Source organism: Brachyistius frenatus, unplaced genomic scaffold, assembly GCF_029030835.1.
Source record: "Brachyistius frenatus isolate BFR_SWC_R1_liver_20210118 unplaced genomic scaffold, ASM2903083v1 Contig_241, whole genome shotgun sequence".
Taxonomy (NCBI): domain Eukaryota; kingdom Metazoa; phylum Chordata; class Actinopteri; family Embiotocidae; genus Brachyistius; species Brachyistius frenatus.
In genome coordinates this window covers 474,114-498,508 of record NW_027210840.1, presented here as the reverse complement: position 1 = coordinate 498,508, position 24,395 = coordinate 474,114, and the positions used below count along the sequence as shown (strand labels likewise).

The 24,395-nt window shown below is 48.3% G+C and overlaps 3 protein-coding genes across 6 annotated transcripts; all 3 read right to left on the bottom strand.

Annotated features, from left to right (window-relative positions):
- Positions 1 to 514: 514 nt before the first annotated feature.
- prkag3b (protein kinase, AMP-activated, gamma 3b non-catalytic subunit) lies at positions 515 to 8,209 on the bottom strand. 4 transcript variants are annotated; one of them, XM_069720453.1, is made up of 13 exons: positions 8,135 to 8,209; positions 7,106 to 7,166; positions 6,627 to 6,775; positions 6,438 to 6,519; positions 5,017 to 5,094; positions 4,860 to 4,905; positions 4,718 to 4,769; positions 4,418 to 4,513; positions 4,143 to 4,311; positions 3,681 to 3,718; positions 3,410 to 3,556; positions 3,140 to 3,233; positions 515 to 863 (listed from the first exon to the last, which is right to left on the bottom strand). In XM_069720453.1, exons 1-13 carry the CDS (start codon positions 8,189 to 8,191, stop codon positions 832 to 834), a joined length of 1,101 nt encoding a protein of 366 aa, XP_069576554.1. In that variant the 5' UTR covers positions 8,192 to 8,209; the 3' UTR covers positions 515 to 831. The 4 variants fall into 4 exon arrangements, with proteins under 4 accessions (XP_069576554.1, XP_069576552.1, XP_069576553.1 ...); XM_069720451.1 differs by having other exon boundaries at positions 4,418 to 4,544; positions 5,036 to 5,094; XM_069720452.1 differs by having other exon boundaries at positions 4,146 to 4,311; positions 4,418 to 4,544; positions 5,036 to 5,094.
- A 3,106-nt stretch (positions 8,210 to 11,315) lies between these two features.
- Positions 11,316 to 21,659, bottom strand: ttll4 (tubulin tyrosine ligase-like family, member 4). Its single transcript, XM_069720449.1, has 19 exons — positions 21,285 to 21,659; positions 20,877 to 21,012; positions 20,705 to 20,793; positions 20,471 to 20,534; positions 18,316 to 18,434; positions 18,091 to 18,201; positions 17,574 to 17,650; positions 17,274 to 17,468; positions 16,417 to 16,499; positions 16,204 to 16,332; positions 15,969 to 16,091; positions 15,781 to 15,879; positions 15,415 to 15,549; positions 15,187 to 15,324; positions 14,978 to 15,074; positions 14,430 to 14,640; positions 13,870 to 13,937; positions 13,704 to 13,774; positions 11,316 to 12,786 (listed from the first exon to the last, which is right to left on the bottom strand). Exons 1-19 carry the CDS (start codon positions 21,484 to 21,486, stop codon positions 12,594 to 12,596), a joined length of 2,340 nt encoding a protein of 779 aa, XP_069576550.1. The 5' UTR covers positions 21,487 to 21,659; the 3' UTR covers positions 11,316 to 12,593.
- LOC138633924 (uncharacterized) lies at positions 21,519 to 24,302 on the bottom strand. Its single transcript, XM_069720458.1, has 4 exons — positions 24,001 to 24,302; positions 22,155 to 23,031; positions 21,616 to 21,684; positions 21,519 to 21,572 (listed from the first exon to the last, which is right to left on the bottom strand). The coding sequence occupies exons 2-4, from the start codon at positions 22,680 to 22,682 to the stop codon at positions 21,519 to 21,521; spliced, it is 651 nt and encodes a 216-aa protein (XP_069576559.1). The 5' UTR covers positions 22,683 to 23,031; positions 24,001 to 24,302.
- Positions 24,303 to 24,395: the final 93 nt, after the last annotated feature.

Below are 24,395 nucleotides of genomic sequence, written 5' to 3'. Positions count from 1 at the left end.
ACACTGCCACGCTGCCCTCTAGTGGACTGACGGGTGTATTACACGCTGAATTGCATTATGATTAGCACGGATTAGCAGTAAACCAGTATTATACTGGTTTCTTTTCATGCGAGTTTGAATATTTATTTTTATTCTTTGGTTTATGTTTTTTAGTTTGTGTTTGATTTTCTGAAAATTATTTGTGTCAATAGTTTTGTGTTAGTATGCTTTTATTTTGATAATGCCTATTTTTGATAATATTATGATCTGATGGATCAATTACCAGGCAAATACAGGCTATTTGTAATTACAACCCTGTTGCTCCTCCAACATTTCACTTCTCCTCCTGCTGTGTCTTCCGTGATCACTTTAAATTTTCAGGAAACAAAAAGATAAGGCACCTGACCGTTTCTGTATCACCGTGAAGTTTTAATATCCTCATCAAAATAAGATACAGATACATATCGGATTAGTTTGAAAGTTTTCCTCCCCCGTCATAACTAAATCGTCTCACAGCAAAACAGAAACTACAGCGTTTCTCTGAATTTGTCTGAAAACACAGCAACAAGTTTATTTCCTCACAACGACTGGAGCACAAATGCTTTTCCAAAAATCTCATCTCCGTTTCCAGGATCCAGTGTTTTTCCTCCGAGACCAGGAAGTGACATCACTTCATGTGAGTAACCCGGCGGACCAAACGAGTCTCGGGATGTTCGCCGACCATTCCAGGACAGGATGCTTCACTCTGGAACAAAAGGCGTTGCCCCTGACAACCCCGCTCTGCTCAACTCTGTCCACTTTGTCACCTCCGGATGTCTCGATTCATGGAATCAGCCACCATCTTGTTTTATTTCACTCTTGACAGGACGGTTGCTCGTAAATGTCTGGAAAATTAACAACGAAGGAAAATATTATCCTTCTGACAGAGTTCAACCTGCAACACGACTAAAAACCTCACTCACAACTGCAGGAAGTAGTCACACCTTCACCTTCAGTACAGGATCTCTTGTAGATTTAATTTAAAGTGGATAAAATTGGCTTTTTTTTCCCTTTTCGTCTAAACTCAGTGACCCAGCGTGAAGTAGAAATAAATCTTTCCACCTCATCGTTCTGGGTTATTTAGTGTCGATTAATCTGGAAAAAAAAAAAAAGACCATTCTTATTAATTTGAATTCAAATCAGCATCATAATGAAGTGTGATTGCTTCCTGATGCCACTGCGACTCAGCGTTGGTGGACAGAAGGAAAGCACTGAAAGACGCAGGCTCAGATTTAAATCCGTGTTCACATCACATCAGAGGAACCAGAGGACCCGGACGACCGGGCGCATTCAGATGTGGGAAGTGTCACATCCGAGATGGCCTCTTATATCTGAGTGAATCTGGTATGATGCAGAGACATGCTGACGGAGATCCGGAGATGACTCGGGTCTGGTTTGGTGCTCTTCAGCCGGGCAGCAAAACAAGAGGCGGCATACAAAGTACGATCAATAAATTCAGAGAGTGTTCCTGAACGCAGCACAGCGACGCACACGGAGCTGCAGGAAGCAGCAGGAGTTCCACACGTTAACGTGACCGCTAGTATGCAGGAGAAAAATAACGTCAACACGCCAAACAAGTGTTCCTGAGCCCATGCAGCGATTTCCACAACAGAATCATGTCTTTTTTTAAAGCGGTGCCGCCTGAGGGTCCAGAGAAACATCAGATTTGAAGTCAAACTCTGTAAATGGTCAACAGAGACCGTTGAAATGCTTCAGAAAGTCAGTAAAGTGATGAGCCAGGCGAGGTGTTCTGAGTGAAGTTCAACATTTCAAGAGGGGCGGAGCTTCACTGTCCGAGACCGAAGAAGGCGCATCAGATCAGGAGACACCAGGTGGGTTTTCTTTGTGTCAATGTGAATTCGTCCCCCAGAGTCAGACTGTCAACGCCGAGTTCTACTGGCACCTTCTAAAGGGGAAAATATTCGCTGCAAACCGCCTAAATTGTGGCAACAGGATTCTCCAACATGACAACACACCAGCTCACAGCGAGTTGTAGATTTTCTGTTATTGGCAGGTTATTAGCAATATTGGACGATGGTGATCTTTGAGCCCTCAGGTGGGACCGCTTTAAAACACAGCCATGATTCTGTGGTGGAAATCACTGCATGGGCTGAGGAACACTCGGCTGTAAGCGGGCGTGTTGAAGATTTTTTTTCCCTCCCAAAATCTGACGTTTCTCTGCTCCAGTTTTAGGTCCGTGGTGAAATCACTAATGTTCACGTACCAGCGGTCACATTAACGTGTGGAGCTCAGTGATGATGTTGAACTTTGAATACTTCCTCATGAATGTTGTTGCTTCTTGTTGCTCCGTGTGCGTCGCTGTACTGCGTTCAGGAACACTTTCATAAACCTATTGATCGACCTTCATACAAGCAAACTAAATTCAAACAATCGTGACATGACTTAGATTCAAGTGTGTTTTGGATGTGAATGTTGGGATTTCCAGTGAAGAACAAAACTGAAGTGGGATGCATTGAAGCGCAGACGTAGCTTCACATTCTCCTTATATGTTTCATATAAAGATGCAAGCTTAATGCCAATTCTACATGTAATTCTCCTGATATTCTCCTTTTTTGTAGAATCAGCAGGTAAAGCCACAGCAGGCGGCAGCGAGACGTCGCTGCTAGAAGGAAAAGAGAAGATGCAGGCTCGGCAGACCAGCAACATGGCGTCCTACCTGAGAGCTGGGAACTAAAGAAGATCGGGGAGATTTGATTGGTTACTCGGCAGGATGACAGAAAACCTGGGAGAGGTGCGGTGACTAAATTGGACGATTACGGCCGAGATGGAGCAGATGGTTGGTTAGATTTCAAACGGGACGGGTTTTTGGTTGATTTAGCAGGCGGCGTCCTGGCAGGCTTCGGACGGGAGCTCTCAACGGAGGTGGAAGGACGTTGGTGGGAGCAAAGCGAGGTCTCTGGAGGAACAGAGGATCTTCGAAAAAAGGTAGATCAGACGACTTCTCGGTGGAAACGGGGGCTTCGGATTTGTCAGAGAGTAAAAAGAAAAAGGCAGCTGGTTTGGATGCATCGGTTGGTGATTGCCGGAAGCAGCAGGAGGCTGTTAGATTGGGTGGAGGGAAAGAGGAAGGGTTGGCGTCAGGAGTACAGGGCGTCAATACCTGCAGGAGTGAGGACCAGAGCCTGTAGGAGGTCGGACAGGGAGACGATCCCCCTCACCACATCGTCACCGTCGACCAGCACCAACCGATGCACCTGAAGGGGGGAAACACATCGCGGGTTCGCTTATGACACCCGGTTTACTGGCAGATCCGATCCAATGGGACGGATTTCAGGTAATGTCTGGTTTCATTTTGGAAAAAAAAAGAAGCAAAAGACACAGCCTAAAATATTCCCCATTTTTATTCAATTCTGCATCTTCTAGTTTTTACCTCGGCCTCGGCGATGCGGTCGATGACGGCCTCCAGCGTTTCGTGCGGGTAACACTTGAGGACTCCCTCCATCCAGCCGGCTCTGGACGAGATGGCCTCCCGCATCGTCATGTTCAGGTTGTTGTAGTTTTTCTGGGCTGCGAGGTTCTTCGTGAACAGAGAAAAATAAGGGAACGGAGTTGTTTCAGGTTCTTTCTTTTGCACTCTTGAAATACTCGCGTTGGACCATTTTCTGCAGAAGGACTGAACGAATCAAATAAAATGTACTTACGATGACGTCGAACCGGGAGTACAGAGCCACCACTTTACCTGCAGAGGAGAAAGAAATAACAGATGTAGAGGAGCATAAAATAGTTCTTATGATAAAATGTTCTTTAAACGTACCAACTAGGTGCACGACTGACATTAGCATTAGCTGGTGTAGGCTAAAGTAGCCGCTAATATTATTGTTTAGGCTAATAATAGCGTCTAACTTTAGCTTACTGAAGCTCGTGTAACAGCTAACACTAGCTTGTTTAGGTTAATTTAGGAATTAAATTGTTTGGGCTCATGTAGCAGCTAACGAGGGAATTAACGTGAGCTACTAATGTTAGAAACTACCTTCATTAACATTTTGTTCACTGAAATATAAGGTCATGACAGGTGCAGCAGTTGTATTTAACTATCCTCCTCTGCAACAGAAATAACCTCCCAAAAAAAAAGAAAAGAAAAGTTTTCCAGGTGAACGGCGAACCACCTCGCTCGTCGACCACCGGCAGAGCCGACACTCTCCGCTCCACGAAGACGGTCAGCGCGTCGTAGACAGAAGCCGACTCCTGGACCGTCGCGATCTGTGTGAAGGTGCCGATCCCGACTTCGCCGATCCGCTTCTGCAGAAACCTCGGTTTAGGATACATGGAGCCCTGCGGGGGAGCGGAGGGGTGGGTGAGGGTGGAGGTGGTCTAATGTCAATCCGAAATATGCTAAAACGTGTTTCAGGATTCTGCGTGCGATTGCGGAGTCGCTCACAAAGATGTGGAGGAACTTGAGGATGCGTTTGTGCGTGAGGATGTGGAGGACGTTTCCCGACGCCGGGTCGACGACGGGCAGCCGGTGGATCTTATTCTTTAACAGGGAGTAGATGGCGTCAAACAGACTGAAGAGACAAACACAGGGATTACAGGTCGTTCGTCGTGACGACTCAGCGTGTTTCAGACAGCTCGGATGTTCAGCTGGTCTGAGGTCGGCGCGTGCACGTCGTACACGCTGATCATGTTCTCAGTCTTAATCACAAAAACCTGCAGCGGCGGCCGATTATAAAAGCTTCACCTGCAGTCGGGAGTGATGCTGATGAGCCTGCTGATGGAGTGCAGGTAGATTTCTGGAAAGAGACGACGTAGAATGAATGAATGAATGAATGCACACGAAGTCTTTACAGAGGAGATGCTGCAGTTTGTCGGCGGCGACGAACCTCTCCACGTCTCGATCTTGTGCTCTTCCAGCTCGTAGATCTGAACCTGCGGAAAAAAACACAACGGACACCCTCAGATGGAGCAGCGACGGATCTCTCCGCTGTTTTACCGGATAATTCGATTCGTCAGCACCTGGCATGGCTTCGCGTAATTTACTTTTCATTCGGAGGCTCACCAGAGGAGACTTGTAGTAACGATGGAGAATGTTGATGAAGTCGGTGATGGTCAGCATACCTGCAAACAAGCACACAAATAGTAAATACAGACTCATCAGTAGTCAGTTTAAAAGGATTTTCAAGCTTGAAACGTGGTTTAATAGCAAAGGGCAAAGCAAGTGTCGCCGATGATGTCAGTCCACTGGAGGGCGCTGTATTAGTGTCACGTTTTGCTTTGCCGAGCTTTGGGCACACAGACTGAATATAAAAGTGTTCGTAGCTACCAGGTATGAAAAACGAGGTCGATGCACAAGTGTCTTTAAACTGCAATACCACCGAGTGCCACTAGAGGTCGGCTCCAAAAAGCCTCCGGCTCCACAGACTCCCATTCAACTTCTCTCATCAAATAAAAAGTGAATAAAATGTCTCCAGCAGTTATCTCTGTGTTGTTAAGCTAAAGTCGCTCCTTCTTATTAGTTTTCTGGAGGTCCAGCTGAAAATAATCCCTCATTCATTAGAAAATAAGCTTCTATAAGACCTGTTTGTGGGGGCGTCTCTGTTTGATTGACAGGCCTGTGGTGCAGTCATGGTTACAGCTATAGGTGGGCGGGACGTAGTATCGTTAGATTTCCAGTCAGATCGGTCAGGTCCACCGCTCAAATACAGAAGAGGTTTCAAGCTTCCCAAGTCCTCCACGAGATGTACTTCACGAGCACGTGTCTTCACGCTACAAACACTCACTGAGCACTTTATAAGGAACAGCAGAGCTCTAGATGACATGTTGGAAACCTTTCTTTAAAGGATACTTTAAACATGCATGTTTTCAGGTATTTTCTACTGCATTTATAAACCTAACTGTAAATCAAACAGCCCCGCCCCCAAACATATCTGAGTTTGAGTCCTAATATCTTAATGAATGATAAATTATTTCCAGAAGGAAACACTGATCAGAAGGAGTTTATCTAACGACACCACGATGACTCGTGGAAAACATTTACTGACTTTTGTATTTCAGCAGAGAACTTGATGCTTTTTCAATGGAAGTCTATTGGAGACAGTTTTTTTTGGAGACGGCCCCCAGTGGCCCTGCACATTAAGACACTTCTGCATTGAGTTCACTTTTCATACCCGAAGACTAAAAACATTTTTATATAAATTATATGCGAGTACGGTAAACTATGATTGCAGAGATGATTCAGATCATCCAGATTATTCAGTTACTGTGATAGAATAGAAATAGAAATAAAAGGGTGTAGAGATATGGAGATTTGAAGATAAAGGGGTGTAAAGATGTAGAGATACAAAGATAAAGAGATTTAGAGATAAAGAGATACAAAGATTGAGAGATAAAAAGATGTAGATGGAGATAAAGGGCTGTGGAGGTGTTGAGATTTAGAGATATAGAGATTTACTGTGGCTCACCCACAAAGCACTTGAGCTTGTTGTCCCACAGCGGTGCTGCCCTCACACCGTTGGCCACCAGAGCAAAGAAAGCCTTCTTCACCTGTAGAAACACGAACTCAGTCGTTTACAACCTCGAATCTCACGTCACTTTTTAGCATTTCGAGTCTTTTCGCCGTCATAAAGCAAGAAGTGGTTTTAAACCGCGACCTGCAGCGTTGTGTCGAAGATGACCAGTTTGGAGCTGGTGGGAACGGCGTCGTAGCAGCAGTGACTCTTCATGAAGTTCATGTAGATGTAGGTGTCGGGGTCGGAGTCTGCAGGGGGCGCCGGAGCGTTTGCTGCATACGAACAGCCAACTGCGAACAAACAATTAACAGAAGACAAACGGTGGCGTCAAAAATGTTCTTGAAAATCACAACCAGGTTCAATTCTGGCTCCTGAAGTTTAATTTAAGTCTTCTGGCGAAAATTTGTTTTAATTAGGGTTTTAATTTCAGTCCAAAAAACAAAACCAATGGAAGCCGCCTGTATCTTTTTTTGCATGGTTACCATGGTTACAGCGTTATTGCGGTCTGTGGCAGGTCGATGCCGAAGCTCTGCAGGGAATCCGGCCATCAGCTCCGCTCACCTAGCATTGGCATTTCCCTAAAATCCTGTTCGATAGCTACACATTCGCCTCCTCTTTACCTGCGCTCTTCATGGCGAGCACCTCCTCCTCTTCGTCCTCGTCCAGCTCAAACAAGGGAACCTGGGAGATGAAAAAATATCCACAGACTTTAGTGTTTTGCTCGCTCCCTGAGGGCCTGACACCGCTCTCCGAGATCTGGATTAGCTCCTGACTGTTTATGAGCTCGTCTTCGAGTCTGTAAGCGAGACGAACAGCCTCGGACACCGAACACTGCAGCACGAGTCTGCGGATCCGGGAGGTCAGTGCTGCCGCTCAGGTTTAAAGGTTGCAGGTGGTTGAACTCCTGCGAGAGGTCATCGAAGGCTTTTTAACCTTCACGGGCACCAAAAGATGATGCAACCTTGGCGGGACGAAGAAAATGTCTCTGCTGTAGTAGTTTTGAGGATTCAATACCATCTTCAGGTTTCAATTCAATTCCATTTTCATTTTTAAAGGCCCAATCACAACACAGGTTATTTCATGGCACTTAGCACAGTGAAGTTCTTCCAACAGAACGTTAACAGTTTCATACAGAGAAACCCAACAGTTCAACACTTCATACGTAACCTAGGAGGGAAAAACTCCTCTTTCAACAGAAGAAACCTCCAACAGAAACACTTAATAATGAGGACTTTCTGGAAACCATTAGAGACTAAACTTTCAGTGAGAAAATAGTTGCAAACTAACAATGTGTTTGATTTGAGCGTAAAACTGTCAGGTAAAGTTTAGTGATGTTTCTAAAGTTACAGAGAACTGTTCTTACTTTATTAATGTAGAATGTTTCAAATAAATCAGTGACAAAAGGGTGCTTTAAAAAAAGACCAAAAAAACCCAACAAGTTTCTTGATGTGTGGCAGGTTCGGCCTCATTTTAAAAACATAATCCTAAACGGAGCAGGACGGTGAAAACATTGGGCATCAGAAAATGTAAAAGTAGCTCCACTGTTGTCCCTCTGCAGCTTCTTCAGTTACAAAGGCTTGTCCAGACACATACCAGCGCACACTTCAGACCCGGAGGAGGGAGGGGACGGGGGACGGGGGGTGTCCTACCTCAGCGAGAGGCTCCATGGCTGGGGAGGAGCAGTGGCCTCTATGGAGCTGGGGCATCAGAACATAAGTCCCAGACCCTCAGTCAGCCCGAAGGACCTGCGAGGCTCCGCCACCATGACAGGTGACGAGGTGATGACGAAAGAGGAGGAGGAAGAGGAGGACGAGGAAGCAGCAGAGCGAGGAAGACAACGAGGGGGATCTGCGGAGCGGCCGGGCAGCTGGGTCTGAACGTCTGGGAAAGACTGAGGTCTAAATCTGGACTGAGAGGGTGAGAGGCCTGTGGCATTCAGAGGGGGTGAGGTGGTGAGGGGGGAGTGGTGGTGGTGTGTGTGTGTGTGGGGGGGGTGTTATCTATCAAACACGGGTAGCAGCTTCATTAACATTTGGAGAGGTGAGACGCTCGGCTCGTCTGACTGATGGACCGACGCTCATCAGAGGATTTACTCAAAAAATAATAATAATTTTTTTTTAAAAATGTAAAAAAAAAAAAAAAGTTGAAAATGTGATTATTAAAACACAAAACATACAAAAGCAAACAAAGAAATCCGGTTAATAAGAATAATTCCGTTCAGAATCCTCAACAACTTAACTTTTGTAGCGAAAAGATTTCCCCTCGGGGATTAATAAAATAACTACCTAACCTAACCTAACCTAACAACCGCCCGTGGTGATCTTGACACACAAGGTGCACTATTTTTAAAGTGCCCTTCAGCCCTCAGCCGGTCTCAGTTATCAGTGACAGCGACACGTTTCTTCCTGTTGCTTCAAGCGTCGGCCGCTAAATAATATCATGATGAGGTCGCCCTTAAAACGTAAATCAGTCACAGAAAATAAAACTCAATTTAGTTCATCGTCAAAACAAACCACTCGTTGGTTTACGCCCCGCCCACCGATAGCTGTGACCTGACTGCACATCGAGCCTGTCAATCAAACAGACGAGCCACCCCCCCCCCCCCCCCCCCCCAAAAAAAACAAAAAAACAGCCAACAACACCGAGATAACTGCTGGAGACATTTTATTGACTTTGTATTTGATGAGAGAAGTTCAATGGGAGTCTATGGAGCCGGAGGCTTTTTGGAGCCGACCTCTCGTGGCAGGAAGTTTAAAAAAGAAAAATTATAACTTTGAGCGGTTCTTTAAGTTCAGAAAGTAAAAACGATGAGAACTGAAATATTTGCAGATATATTATTGTCACAGGAATTGCATACACATTGACTCTTTCTTTATTAGCAAAATCAAAAACTTTCCTCGACTTGCAGTTTTTGCCGATTCATGCCAATTTACTCAGAACAAATATTCACATGAAACTCTGCAAATGGAATTTAAATATGTTTAAAAAGCTGCTGCAAAAATCCTTTTTCTCAACAAAGAAAAACCTGGTGCGACTGCCCTCCATATAAAGCTGCAGTAGCTGGTTGTGACCACTCGGGGGCAGTGTGACAGGGCCGTAATTGACGAAGCAGTCCGGCAGACGAAAGAGCAACATCGCAATTCCTCTGGATTATTATATTTTCTTTCTCCTCATGCTAACCGTGCTAACGAGCCAGCTGCTAACTACGGGAGAGGAACCAACTCTGATGAGAGCCGTGAGAGTCAACCGAGCTGTAAAACCAAAACGACAGGCTGAAAGGCGTTGAATGCTAAATGCTGTGCAGCCGTGTGGCAACCTTCTGCGTGTCGAAGCAAATCTTCCTCAACATATTTTGAAGTTTACGCGCCGATAAAACCGCCAGCGCGAAAAAAAAAATTCTCCGAATACAAATGTTCCAAATTTGAATTTTCGGATTCGAAATTTGGGAAGTCGAGTTTCCAAAAAGTTTCCGGTTGCTCAAACTCAGCAGAAATCTAATTTCAAAAATCAAATCAAATTTCCGAAATCAAATCAAAATCCAGCCAATCGGGTTACCGGTCCAGCGGTCGTGTGACATCGATGCCCGAGATCAGAGGAAGAGCAATCGACGGCCCTCCAGCAGGTGTATTAACTCTCTGATTGGCCTCAGCAGGTAACAAGATGTGATGCTAGCTGGGGTTATTGTTTGTGCAGCTTTAAGGCTCTGCTGGTCCTTCAGAGTGAGACGTTCAGGTTTCATTGGCTCATTAACTATTTATAGACACACCGAGCAGCCTCCAGTCAAACTTGTCCTCTTTTGACCTGCGGCCTCTAAAATCACAGCACGGCTCAACGTTTCCTTTTTTTTGTAAAAAGGTTTAAATTTTGCAAACTTTAAAAACCAGCTGCACATATTTAGTGAAACTGTGGTCTCTAAGTCCAACAGAGCATCTGTGTGGGAATAAAAGGATCATGACAGTTTAGAGTGTAGGTCAGACTAAGAGTTTGGGCAGTAAATTATACATATATGTATATATATATACATATATATAACATCATTTAATGGACTGCTTTACTTTCATGCTGCTTTGTGTTCATTGGAATTGAACAACAGAAATCAAATAAAAATAAATATGAATTTGCTGTGGCCTCACAGCAGTTGTAGAACAGTAGTTCTCAAATGGTCGGTCACGACCCCAAAGAGCGTCACGAATGTGCACGAGAGACCAAAAAAAAAAAGTCAAACTTTTATTTCTAAGTCTGCAGAATTTCTGCTGCTGTGCTTTTATTTTGAAGGGGCAGGTTTTCCATTAAAGCAGCGCCCATGCAGTTAACCATCTGGAGCCAGTGATGCCATGAAAGTAACGACCAAGAACGACGTCATCACATCAGCAGTCAACTCACCTGAGCATCTGTGGACGGAGCTGGGACTCGAAACGTCTGCTTTTTTATGTCATTTAAGATAATTCAGACTTTTTATTTCATCCAAGATAAATCACTTTTTATTTAATTTAAGATAAGTCTGACTTTTTTTTTTATCCAAGATAAATCTGACTTTTTATTTCATTTAAGATAAGTCAGACTTTATTTAAACCAAGATAAGTCTGACTATTTATTTAAACCAAGATAAGTCTGACTTTTCATTTAATTTAAGATAAGTCTGACTACTTATTTTCATTCATTTAGCCCAATTTACACTTTTTTTTAACAGGGCATTCAGGCGTTGTGTGTTTCAGCACCATGTTTGTGAAATCTGGTTTGTAAAATCCTCGTTATCAATGTGGGTCCTGGCGTCGGACCCGTTGAGAGCAACTGCTTCAGAACATTTCAAACAGGAAAATAAATGCTGCTCTGTTTTCCTGCAGTTTTCCACCGGAGGTCCACGGCAGGTTGGATTTACCGTCGGTAAATATTCCACGTCGTGTTTTAACGGTCGGCTACGGGGAGGCTTGTTTGAAATAAACTCCCTTGTGCTCCCAGAAACGCTGAAAACATGTTTTAAATCAGCATATAGAGACCCCATCATGAGAGTTGTACCACAAATTAACTTTTATTTTGAAATCCTGAGCAATTGAAACAGCCCTTTTAACACGTGACAGCTGTCGGTCAGTAAAAATAATCTGCACTCAGCATTTCACTTGTTCAAAACAACTTCAAATGCAACTCTGGAATTTAAACTGTGCGGAGCAACATGGCGGCAACACGGACAGGGTCGGGGGAGGGAGAGGGGAGGGAGGGGAGGCGGCGGCGTCACCACGTGTGTCCAGGTTTGCATATTAACTCTTAAAGTGTTAATAAAAGCTGCTACATCCTGCAGCTGCACAGCAGTTTGGCATCTGTTAGTATTTTGCATAATAAAACTCATCATGTAAACATGTTAGTTTCCGTCCACGCGGCTTCTCTGCTTCACATCAGTTAGTTCGGAGAATTTCAAAATTCTAAAAGTATAAAGTTGTTTTGATCTCTGGCGTTTCAAGAAGTCCGACGTTGTTTCTATCAAAGCGTCTCCTGACAGCAGATGTACGCCAACGTTGTTATTATTCCTGAGGAAACAATAAGAACCGCAGGCGGTGCTTTGTGGGAAAACTCGGCTTCTGCAGTGAAACGAAGATTCCGCCAGCAGCGGGATCGAACGCGGCGCGACGACCCTTTAAATTCTGCTGCTTCACTTTGGCAGCTTTCAAGAAATCCTATTAAAAAAAAAAAAAAAGCGGCACAGAGGAGCGAGAGCCCCCTTTTTTTTTTTTTTTTTCTTTTCTTCCTTTCTTTTTTAAAGGTAAAGTGAGTAACGAACATGCGTCTGATCATCGAGCATCGGGTGCGTGCCTCGGCCTCGTAAACCGAAAGCGGACGCGGCTCTCGCCATGATGGAATCGGGATACTCCAGCGCAGAACCAGAACACACTCCATCCTCCTAAACTACAGTGTTTGGCATGTTGGTGGCGTTCAGTAGAAACTCTGGTCCGCTCCTTTAAAAGTGTCGATTAGTGGCAGAGAAGGAGAGGCGGAGCCTCCCAAGAACGCAGGCGTCGGCAGTGAATCCCCGCGAGGAGAGGCGCGTTTGTGAGGAGGGTGGAGCCCTGAGCCGTGTGGTGTCTGTTCTGGGTACCGGGCGTCGGACCGGGGCGGTCACAGCGAGGCGAACTGCTGAGGCAGCAGGCTGTGGGCGAGGCCGGGCTGAGGACTCGCGCAGGCGCTGCTGCTCACGCTCGATCCGGGACTCGCCGAGGTGGGCAGGCTGGAGGCGGAGGCGTCCTCCCCGTCTGAGCCGTCCTCGTCGTCGCCGCTTCGAAGGCAGCGGTGCTGATGGCTGACCACCACCCTGGAGAGCAACACGGGAGGGAGTGAACTCGCTGTGTCCACAGAAAGAAAGCCCCGATCCCGCTCTGAATAACTCTGATGGTGACGCCACGTTATACAGTGAGAGATCAGACGGAGTCGGTTCCTGTTGAACACGGCACGCGTTTTTGTGCCCGCTGGTACGTGAACATTAGTGATTTCACCACAGACCTGAAACTGGACCAGAGAAACATCCGATTTTAGGGAGAGGAAAAAAAAAAAGTTTCAACGCGCCCCCTTACAGCCGAGTGTTCCTGAGCCCATGCAGTGATTTCCACCACAGAATAATGGCTGCCCAAGCGGTGCCACCGGAGGGCCCGAAAATCAGAGACATCCAAATATTGGTTTTCAGCCTTGTTCCTTGCATCATTCTGGGAAAAACCTAAATCAACTTGCTGTGAGCTGGCGTGTTGTCATGTTGGAGAACCCTGTTGCCATGGCGCCACAGTTCTGGCGGTTTGAAGCGAATATTTTTCCCTCAGACGCCCCAGAAGGTCCCAGTTTCAGGTCCGTGGTGAAATCACTAATGCTCACGTACCAGCGGTCACGTTAACGTGTGGAACTCAGTGCTGATGTTGAACTCTGAATACGTCCTCATGAAGGCCGTTGCTTCCTGCTGCTCCGTGTGCGTCTCCGTGCTGCGTTCAGGAACAGTCTCTGAACGTATCGATTCGCATGTCGTATGCACCAGGGTGCAGGAGGTTCTTTACTGTATCAACCGTATTTTACACATTCAAAAACGTGCTTTATATAGGAAATAATTGTGCGAGTCTGTGTAGAGTGTGTACCTGGTGTGTGTGTGTAGGAGTGTGGAGAGTGTGTACCTGGTGTGTGTGTGTGTGTGTGTGTGTGTGTGTGTGTGTGTGTGTGTGTGTGTGTAGGCGTGTGCAGAGTGTGTACCTGGATCTGGATGAGCCGACGAGGTCTCGTCTGTGGGGTTCGAACCTGGAGACGTAGCTGCACTTGGACCACTGAAAAAAGACACAACGAGGGACGGATAGACGGTTCATTTCAGGACACTTCCTTCCTCCCCTTCGGTCTCACGGACGTTCGGGCGGAGACTCACCATGTGGGCGGGGTCGCTGGTCCCCAGGTGGACTCCTTTCTGGCAGAGAGTCCTCAGCAGGCTGATACCTGCACACCAGACACATTGTTTCAGCATCTGCTCAAACATCTGTACGTAAAAATAGTCTGAACAATAATAATAATTTCTAGTTTCCTCATCATATTTGTGCGAATCGAATATCGGACCAAGATCGGCTTCCAAACTGCTTGTGATGTCACAAATCCTGCTAATAGCCCCGCCCCCTTACAAATTTTTTTTTTTTTTTAAATAAAAAAATAAATTCTTTAGAGAGCTCTGAGGAACTTTGAGCTTCAGCAGCTGAACGTTACATGTCTGAAAACAGTTTTCCTCAGCGGACTGACAGATGTGGTAAGAGGCGGAGCTTATCTCTACTTTGTTCTCTGTTTGACAATCCAGCTGCACATCTACAGGTTCACTATAATGAAGCCTGAAAACCAAACCAGCGATCACCAGCCGGGGGGACGGTCCAGCTGCGGACAGATGGACGATGTCAAACACACCTTTTATCAGGTGGACAAGGGGACATTCAGAGGACGGACCTTTGCTCCGGCTGCTCCAGAACTTCTGCTCCCACTGGTCCAGCAGGATGTTGAGGTATCTGGGAAACTCGAAGAAGCGCAGGTAGTGAGACGAGGACGGAGACGGGAAGATGCGCTCGAACTCTCCTCGACGACTCAGCTCATCTTCGCTCTCGGCCAGCACGCGGACGTCCCCTGGAGTCAACACGTCCAGCACTGTGGACAGGAAGTCCTGACGGGGGGGGAGAGTGATGGGGTCAGGAAATGGACAGACAAGGTCAGGAGAGGACAGACGAGGTAAGACGAGAGGACAGATGAGGTCAGACGGGGATAGATGAGGTCAAGGGAGGACAGACGAGGTCAGACGAGAGGACAGACGAAGTCAGACGAGGTCAGACAAGGTCAGGAGAGGACAGACGAGGTCAAGGGAGGACAGACGAGGACAGACAAGGTCAGGAGAGGACGGATGAGAGGACAGACGAGGTCAGGAGAGGACAGACAAGGTCAGGAGAGGACAGACGAGAGAGAGGACAGACGAGGTCAGGAGAGGACAGGATTTACAGGTCTACCTGGTCTGCGTAACACTGCGTGAGGTAAAAGGCCCGTTTGCCCTTCTCGCCGGCCGACAGATCCGATTTGGCCCGGTCCCGGCTCCCTCCACACAAACTGCAAACAGACACACAAGTACCGGGTTATTTCTGAAGGCCGTAGTCCGACCTGGGTTTGATCTCAGCTACGGGATCCGGAGGCTGCTGAGGTTGCAGTGCCTCCTCCCTACCTGCTGGTGGAGCTGGAGGCGCTGCTGCAGGGTGTGACCACATCCTCTGTCGGAGGGATACGGAAGCCGGCCAGGTTCAGGAGGTCTCTGATCATCTGACCTTTGATGGAAAGGTCCAGCGCCGTGTTGGAGTGGAGGCTGAGGGGACGGCAGTTAGCATAGAGGCTGAACACCTGTGTGTGTGTGTGTGTGTGTGTGTGTGTGTGTGTGTGTGTGTGTGTGTGTCACCTGGGCGATATGTTGACCTCCAGGATCCACGGTTTGAGGTTCTCGTCCAGCATGATGTCGAAGCCGAACAGCTCGTGGCAGCTGTACGGCGTCCCGACGTTCATCTTCATCAGGCTGTTAACGTACGGCTCCGACCTGAGAGCCCACACACAGCAATGATGTCATCGTCATCATCATCATCATCATCATCATCATGGATGTCATTTAAACTGTATTTACTGTGTCACAATCAGCTGAACAGACACAACGACACTGAACAAACACTCAAAATAAAAGAGGAGGCATAAACAAAATTAAATAAAGCTTTATAATGTATGAAGTTCCTTGTGGTGAATCTCTGAGGTGAAGTCGGGGAGCGAAACTTACGCGATGACAGTTTTGATGACGATGTCTTTGATCTTCTCCCATATCAGCGTGGTGTTTACTCCCTTTGAGCCCAGGTACTGCCACAAGGCCTTCAGAGCCCTGACGACACACACACGGACACATCTGTTGACACCTTCATGGATTTACTGACCCCGCCCCCGTGTGTGTGTTTCCCTTCTGTGCGTTACCACTTGTGTCCCTGGCAGGCCTTGTCGTCGCTGTTGGTCTGGTACTCGGAGTTCTTCTTGTTCACGCTGTAGTTGGTCAGGTGCATGAACTTGTTACCCAGCGTCTTCATAGAAGACGAATACCTGGAGGGACGGACAGAGATGTGTTTGGACACGTGTTTGTACATGTGTTTGGACATGTGTTTGGACCCGTGTGTTTTAATAGTTCAGTGTGGTGGATGTGATGAAGACTCACTTGCAGCTGGCGAATCGGACCAGTCCGTCAGAGAACATGTAAAGGCGGAGCGGGTCGTAGGACGTGGCGTAAACGTAGATCCGCAGGTCGAACTTGTTGCCGCCGATGAGGTAGGGCTTGTGAAGATACCTGCCACCATAAAGAAATATTTCATCCCAGAGACGTGGTGTCGGGTCCTGTAAACCGGCTCCGAACCGCTGAAGGACTACTTACTTCTGGACCAGGAGCGGTCTCTTCCGGGGCAACTGGCTCCATTTGTGGATGACCTGGATCCCGAGTCCTCTGGCTGAGGCAGGCTGTTAAAAGACGAGAAATGATACCATGTTAAAACAAATAATAATAATCGTCAGCCTGCAACTGAAGTCCAAGGGACTAAAATTTTAATATAAATAAATAAATAATCCTCAGACAGAACCAGAACCCCCTCCTCGTGTTTTTTTTCCTCCCCTTTAACAGTCAACTGTCAGTCTCCCTCCATGTCTGTCCAGAATCATGGACCCAGGATGAAACCAGTTTAAATCAGGCCCAAAGTCGGTCCAAAACCTGTTAAAAAACTAGCCCTAAACCAAGAACAAAACCAGTCCATTATTTGTTGAAAACCGAGTGCAAAACCAGTTTAACATGAGTCAAAAACCAGCCCCAAACCAATTCCACAACTTATCCTAAACTTGTCCAGAACCAGTTTAAAACCAAATCAGCTGGAAGTTTCCGATTCAGTATCAAACCAAACGTGAAATGAGGTCAGTCTCTGCTTCCACTCCTCAATTATGGCATCTCGTTCACAAGAATGGGAGGGACGCGAGGCCGCAGTGACCTTTGACCCCCAAAATCACATCAGTTCATTGTTAAGTCCAGGTGAACGTTTTTGCCAATTTTGAAGAAATTCCCTCGAGGCCCTACTGAGACACCGAGTCCACGAGAACGGAATGGACCGTAATGCTTTCGCTTTCCGTCAGCAGCGTGTAAAGGCACAAATCCACAAACCCGTCTTCCTGTCGAGGCCGAAATTATACACTTACCGCCCCGGAGTCCAACACGGACAAACGGATTTGTGCGCGAGCCGAACGTACCGGTTTGATGATCCATTTCTGCTTGGAGCCTTTGTCCTCCCAGGCCTTGCGGAGGTGCTTGATGTCCTGAGGAAGGATAAAGGTCCGGGGGAAAAAGCTGAATTCCTTTTTGCCGAAGCGAGCTTGCATCTTGGACAGGTTCCTCCACAGCCGGTCCTTCCTGCCGATCTGAAATGTTCCCGGGAAGTGGTTCAACTACAAAAAAAAAAAAAAAAAAAGAAGAAAGAGACCAGAACAGCTGAGGTGAGTGTGGTGCTGGACTTCAAGCTGGGGGTGAAGAGTCCGTGGACGGTTTCTGACCTTCTGGTGCTCTGCGAGCACCTTGAAGCCCGGAGACTTCATGTGGTGTCCCCAGCAGCCCAACCAGTCATGGCTTTCTGCAGGAAAAACAAAGAGTTACATCTCAGCGTGAAATCAATATTATCTGCTACGTCCACGTTTATATGCAGTGTAAAAAAACAAAACAAAAAACCTGGAAGAGAAGAAAGAAAAATGAGCCGCGGTAACACAAGGGTAGGAACCAAAGGATTTAACTGAAGTTCGGTTTCACGAAAAAAAAATCAAAGTCAACTGGAAAAAAGGCTCAATTAAGTAATTTAGTTAAGTTCTTTCGTGTGCTTATAAAAATCGCCACGGGAAACCAAAACTAAGCGGATCAAATGATTACAATGGAACAAAAACATGGACCCTGGTTCGGACCTCCAGGTGTAAGAGTTTGAATCCCATTTTAAACTCTTGGCTTGTCACCACTGAACTATTTCCGAGTCCAGCGTGCCAAATAGAAGCCGGTCCCGCCGCCACGTAGCAAACGACTTACTCTTGGTGAACGTGAAGTGGGACCTGGTGACGGCGTGCTTGACCACGTTGGGAGTGACGCTGCTCAGCTTCCACTTTAACAGCTGTATTTGTTCATCAGACAGCAGCTCCACTGCAGAGAGAACGACACAACACAGAGGTTCTATGACGCTTCTACGGGGGTGACCGCGAATACCGAAACGTTTCACAGCAACCAACCGATCCCTCAGTGCATTGGAGCGCCGACCTTTCTCATTGGCGGAGCTGAAGTAGAGTGTCGGCGGGACGAGGGGGAACAGACTGGGAACCAGCGCCGGTTGCTCTTTGCGATGGTCTTCTGCCCCCAGCAGCATGGGCTCCTCGACACTGAGGGAAACAGAAGAAACGGGAAAGAGAGCAAGAGATGGGAGTGATGAGAGGGAGTCACGATCGAGACGTTCTTCGAAACAAGGCCCGTCAACATTTCACAAAGTACGATCACTCAGTTCAGAGTCTGTTCTTGTTGAACGCGGCACAGCGACGCACACGGAGCTTAACATCAACATCGGTTAACGTGACATCTGGTACGCGCGGGAAAAAAAACCCAAAAAAACCAAAAACAAATCATCAACACGCCAACTTACGGCCGAGTGTTCCTGAGCCCGTGCAGTGATTTCCACCACAGAATCATGGGCTGTTTTTTAAAGCGGCGTGTCAAACTCCGTAAATGTTGTGTCGCCGCGAATTCGTCCCCCAGAGTCAAACTGTCAAAACATTCGCTGCGAACCACCTGAACTGTGGCGCCATGGCAACAGGGTTCTCCGTGAATCACAGATGTTCACGTACCAGCGGTCACGTGGAACTCGGTGCTGATGCTGAACTCTGAATTCTTCCTCCTGCTGCTGCGTTCAACAGGAACTTCACGCTCGAACGGCGTATTAAGCACTTTTAGTGGTAAACTTTTCACTGAATGTGTCGGTTGACATCAACTGAAGCGTCACAACGAGCCTACAGACAGTTCAACGACACATTTTCCCTCGAACGCAGAAGAACGGCATCTGGTTGCCGACGTCTCACCGCGTCTTGTCCCGTGTTTGGCTCCGCAGCGCGGCTCGTCTTTCGAACAACTACAACAAAACAAACACTGATCCCACAACAGGATTAAAGATTAATGCGGCTCGAGTTTCCCCCCGCTGACTTCTAACTAACGGAAGTCGGGCGTCAAGTCACCGGTCCAGCTCGTAACACAAGTCGAGGTGTGCCGGCGGGCAGGTAACGCGATGCCCGTGTGAATCCAGACTTTCCCGTCGGCCTCTCTGGGACACGGCGACGGCTTCGTTTTGACAAAAAAACATTTCATCCAGCAGACGTCGACAAAGTCGCACAGGTGCTCCGAATAAAAGAAGAGCCTTGGCCTTGGCTTATCGGCGACATTAACTTATCTTTACATCGGACGCACAGACCGCCGACACTCACATGACCGTCATATGGGAAGGAAGGAGGCGACGAACGGGAGGATGAAGGGCGGCAGTTCCAGATCTCCTCTCCACTCAAAAAACAAAAACTCTTCCACCGCCGACCGGCTGGCGTTCAGACTGACCCGACTTACCAGTGCACGGTACATACAGGAGCTGTGGCTCTGTCAGGTTGGGGGGAGAGGGGGAGGCGCAGGGCGGTATGTAAATGGACATAAACAGTTCAGCAGGTTGCGGTTTAAAAAAAAGATCCCTATCCAGGCTGTTTTAGCAGAGAATCAGCTGCGAGCGTTCGGTGGGGAGTTCGACTGTTGAGGCCATCACACTGCAGAACAATGTGACGCACAAAGCAGCCGAGCTTTCCACCACGCTCTGCTGCATTCAGCCCCGCGCAACAATGCAAGGGGGTGGTGGAGGGGTGGTGGAGGGGGAGGGGGTCGGTGGTTGGAAAGAGTCGACAGGACCCTGGACGGATGGAGACTTTAGGAGAGCAATTAGAAATGGACGTAAAAGTTTAACTGCAGAGGGAGTTTATGTGGTAAAGAAAGAGAAATCTTCTGCTACGTGAGCAACAAGAGTGCACTGGATCACAGGAGGAAATGATGGTTTTTGTTTTTATACATCATCGGTTGTTTTATGGTCGGCCAAACTCTGACTTTCACTGATGAAAAAAAGTTGAATTTAATGAGTTCTAATTAAAAACAGTCACGGTTTTTTGGGCTGATCAGAATGAAATCCAGCCGTGTTATTTGATTCCCAGCAGTAAACAAAACTTTATTTAGATGCTTTTAAATCGATGAATACCAACTTTGTAATCTTATTATGAAGGTATACCGCAATTCAGGCAATAATTATTGTCAAAAGCGTGTGTGTGTGTGTGTGTGTGTGTGTGTGTGTGTGTGTGTGTGTGTGTGTGTGTGTGTGTGTGTGTGTGTGTGTGTGTCTTACCCGGAGAGAAGAGCGATGGAGGCTGTGGATGACGTGCCAATGATAGATGAACAGTCTGAGCCATCTGGAAACAACAGCAGATGATCATCATGAGATCATCATCATCATGAAATCATCATCAGAGATCATCATCTTCATAGATCATCATAATCATCGTCATCATATATCATCATCATCATCGTCATAGATCATCATCATCCTCACAACTCCAGTGTGATCAGAGCGTCATCTCACCTTCGTCGTGGCTGCAGCCGTCCTCCAGCTCGTCTGGCTCCTCCCCCTCCTCCTCCTCGGCTCCGCCCCCCTGCGTGATACAGTCCACTCTGCAAAACACAAACAACAGGTGAAATATTCAAACTGTGATGCGGGAAAAAACGGAGGGAAACACGGTGAAGCCGCTTCTCACCCTGACGGCCGAGGCTCTCCGACGGCATGCTTCTCTGTGGGCGAAGGCGAGGAAGAGGACGACGTGGAGGAAGGCTGGCCGCGTCCGCCGAGATGAAAGGCGGAGATCTGATTGGTCACCGGGCCGAGCAGGGCTCCTGCAGGACGGAGGAAGAGGAGGGTGAGAGGGGTTTCACGTGTTGGAGGCGTTCTGTTCCTCTCTGACCGCCGACCGAACCTGGTTCTACTGAGGCTTCCTGTGTCCTCGCCAAAATAAAAGCATCACCAAGCATTAGAGCATTTAGAAATGAGGCGTCCGTATCGTGATTTGAATTGACTAACGGTGCAGCTGCAAATAAAAGGTGAAGACTGATATCAGTAAACAGAAGCAGAAAAAGTACAGAGGGAGGAAACAGATTTCTGCGATTACCTGCGCTGGGCTCCGGCGGTGGGAGAGGCTCCTCCCCTCTGGCACTGAGCGCAGTTGGCGTGAGGCCCGGCGGAGGCCCGGTCCTCCTGCAGGTGAACCCGGTGATCCTCAGCGGACTCGGACTCCGCCGTTCGTCCGGCGGTGTTTTCGTTTTGGCCGGAGACGGCGTCAGAGCTGCCGGAGGACCTCCTCTTACGGACATGGAGGAGCAGCCGTTCGGCGCCTGACTGCGTCTCACCGCCGATTTGGCCGAGCGGATCCTCCGCCTCCTTTTCGTGCTCCTGGTTTCTGCGGTTTTGGGGCTGTGAAGGCCGGAGGCGGCGCTCCCCACCGCCGCCCCCTGGTGTTTACTGAGAGTAAGGCACAGATGAGTCGCGGCGGAAGAGTCTGCAGCTCCGGGCTGAGGAGACACAACCGGGAGAAGCTCACCTCGATGTGCAACACGGGTGTCATGCGGCTCCGCAGCCTCCGCTGCGACGCCGTGATTTCAAAATAAAAGCAGGGTTTATAAAGGCGTAACAGTTAATGATAGGCCCCCGTTGACACCGTGATGACTCGTGGAAACATTTACTGACTTTGTATATCAGGAGGGAACTTGATGTTTTTTCAGTGGGCGTCAACTGGAGGTTTTTTGGAGCCCCTGGTGGCTCTCGGTGGTATTGCAGTAAAAGTGACTTCTGCATTGGAGACTTTGTCCAGGTTTATATAAAGTCTACATCCAAGTCACTTTAAGACACTAGGATTTTTTTTCCTGGAGTAAACTTCTAAATATTTTGATGAATTTTTCGAGGTTTAATTGACGCTCGAAACTTTTGATTTATTTTTGGCGGGGGATCGTGTGCTGTGGTTTCAGGAGACATCGGTACTCACCGTCAGTGTGTCGGTGGGCTGCAGAGTGGCCTGTCCTTTAACGAACAGGTCCCGGTGACGGACTGATAGAACGGCCCGGGTTCCCTGCAGAACCTCACCGGCTGCAGCCCGATGGCTCCTCGCTGCCGAACTCTCTCCGGGCTCGGCGGCTCGGACCGACGTACCTATCCGCGTGGCATCCGCCTGCTGGACATCAGACCAGTACCTCCAGGAGAGGCAGGAGGAGACGCCGGTCCCCGTGAGGCTGCCGCTGCTGGCCGCGTTCGGTCCCCAGCTCGGGCTTCGGGTCCCGCTGGGTGGTTGTGGCGGCATGGCGGTGAGTTGGCTCCAGCTTTTGGTGTCAGCTCGGTCCCCTTGGTCCCACGCCGAGGCGTCCTGAGAGGACAGAGGCGTGTCCGGGTCCTCCCTCCTGGACAGCTTGAGGGACGTCTGACTAAAAGGCACTTTGGTGGCCACGGAGGTCTCCAAGGGGGGACTGTCAGACCGCAGCTTCCCTCCTCCCCAGGGGGACGACTGGTTGGTGGGCATGGCGCGGCCCGACGAACGCGGGCTTCTTTCTGAGGGGCTGAAGGTGGTGGCGGAGGTCCGAGCTGGCGGTGGAGAAACCCCCGCTTCTCCTGGCGGCTCCCCGCTCGGAGAGACTCTGAGAGAGGTGTCAGCTCCGACCCGACCGACAACAAGTTCTGGACGAACCGGGACTCATGCCTGCTGCCACGGATGCAGCGCCGGCAGCAGGTGACGATCCTTCGGAGAGGCACGGACGGCCGATTGAACTCCGCTTGGTGACAGAACGGTCGCAGAGTCTCAAGGACATCGGCTGCAGACGAGGCGCGAGCGTCACGGGAAGGACGAGGGAGCGGCCCCGTCGTCCTCAGACCTGAAACCAAAGACACGACGCCGTGTCAGTCTGAGAGACTCTCTGAAAGGAATCAGTTATTGTATTAATCGGTATTGTGCAGAAATAAAACACGTCCGTCAGGCTGTTGTACGAAACTGTCACGAAATCAGGCGAAGACCAACGTTTTCTATTCATCTATTAACTTCTGCTTTAACACATGCAAGCAGGACACACACACACACACAAACAAACACAAACACACACACACACACACTTTGATTTGTATTTCCTCCTGACGCTGACTTCATTCTGGACTCATTTCAAGTGAAAAACACAAAACTTGATGCACTAATTAGGCAAAATTATAAAAAAAAATTAAAAAAGGAGCCTCCAAAATATGTTCTCCTGTTTAAAGCAGTTTCTCAGACTGGAATCATGCAGGACGTAAATAAATGGCACCTGGTGGTGACCTGAGTGACCTGAATGACCTGACTGACTTGATGGCGACCTGAATGACCTGGTGGTGACCTGAGTGACCTGAATGACTTGATGGCGACCTGAGCGACTTGATGGTGACCTGAATGACCTGGTGGTGACCTAAGTGACCTGATGGTGACCTGAATGACCTGATGGTGACCTGAATGACCTGATGGTGACCTGAATGACCTGATGGCGACCTGAGTGACTTGATGGCGACCTGGTTCAGGAGCTTCTTTACTTTGTGGTTCGGTCTAACTGCAGGAGGACGTCGCGGCTAACCGAGTCAGACCACCGTCTCACCTTCACGGATGACGTTTATCTTCACGTCTCGAGTGTTTTCACGGGTCCAGGGACAGGAGCGGACCTTTTCACGTGCGTGCTGACGGAACACGCGCCGCTTCCCCCGTTAGCTTCACGTTAGCTTTATTTTACAGGTATTAAACTTAAACAACACCGTCTTTCTGAACACCGAGCACCCAGCTGTCAGTTTATTGAAGCCACATGACGTGTAAACCGGTTAGTATTTACCTGACGCTGGTTGAACCAACCGGCAGCTGCTCCTGTTTACCGCTTCGACGCCATTAGCTTAGCAACAACGACCACTTCAATACAAACTCCCGTCCGGTGTTTGAGAGACCGGCACACTGGAAACCGGAACCGGCACCGGTACCGACACACACACGGCCTCTTCTCTCAGTTCACTCACTCACTCACACACACACACACATTCACAAACGTTCACACCCGCTGCGTCTCCTGTGGTGCCGCAAACATGTTTGTTCAGTTGCTCCGACGAGCCGCTGGAGTTTCTGACATTGCAGTCACAAAGCTGGAGAGTCCGAGTGACACATCGGCGGCCGAAGATCGTCTACTGGAGCCGAAACTTCCTCTGCGTGAGGTTTAGCAGTAATGAAGCAGCGCCA

What these genes read in the sequence shown, in the direction of transcription:
- prkag3b (XM_069720451.1), bottom strand. Translation starts at nt 8,191, where the DNA reads ATGCCCCAGCTCCATAGAGGCCACTGCTCCTCCCCAGCCATGGAGCCT. An exon ending in CAAGCTCAAGTGCTTTGTGG is followed by an intron (nt 5,095 to 6,437) that starts GTGAGCCACAGT and finishes GCTTGTTTGCAG; the next exon opens with GTATGCTGACCATCACCGAC. An exon ending in TCTGGTCCTCACTCCTGCAG is followed by an intron (nt 864 to 3,139) that starts GTATTGACGCCC and finishes TTAATTTTCCAG; the next exon opens with ACATTTACGAGCAACCGTCC.
- ttll4 (XM_069720449.1), bottom strand. Translation starts at nt 21,486, where the DNA reads ATGTCCGTAAGAGGAGGTCCTCCGGCAGCTCTGACGCCGTCTCCGGCC. An exon ending in CGGCTGCAGCCACGACGAAG is followed by an intron (nt 20,535 to 20,704) that starts GTGAGATGACGC and finishes TGTTGTTTCCAG; the next exon opens with ATGGCTCAGACTGTTCATCT. An exon ending in TCCATCGCTCTTCTCTCCGG is followed by an intron (nt 18,435 to 20,470) that starts GTAAGACACACA and finishes TGTTTCCCTCAG; the next exon opens with TGTCGAGGAGCCCATGCTGC.
- LOC138633924 (XM_069720458.1), bottom strand. Translation starts at nt 22,682, where the DNA reads ATGCCCACCAACCAGTCGTCCCCCTGGGGAGGAGGGAAGCTGCGGTCT. An exon ending in AGCCCACCGACACACTGACG is followed by an intron (nt 21,685 to 22,154) that starts GTGAGTACCGAT and finishes GTGTCTCCTCAG; the next exon opens with CCCGGAGCTGCAGACTCTTC. An exon ending in GTAAACACCAGGGGGCGGCG is followed by an intron (nt 21,573 to 21,615) that starts GTGGGGAGCGCC and finishes CCAAAACCGCAG; the next exon opens with AAACCAGGAGCACGAAAAGG.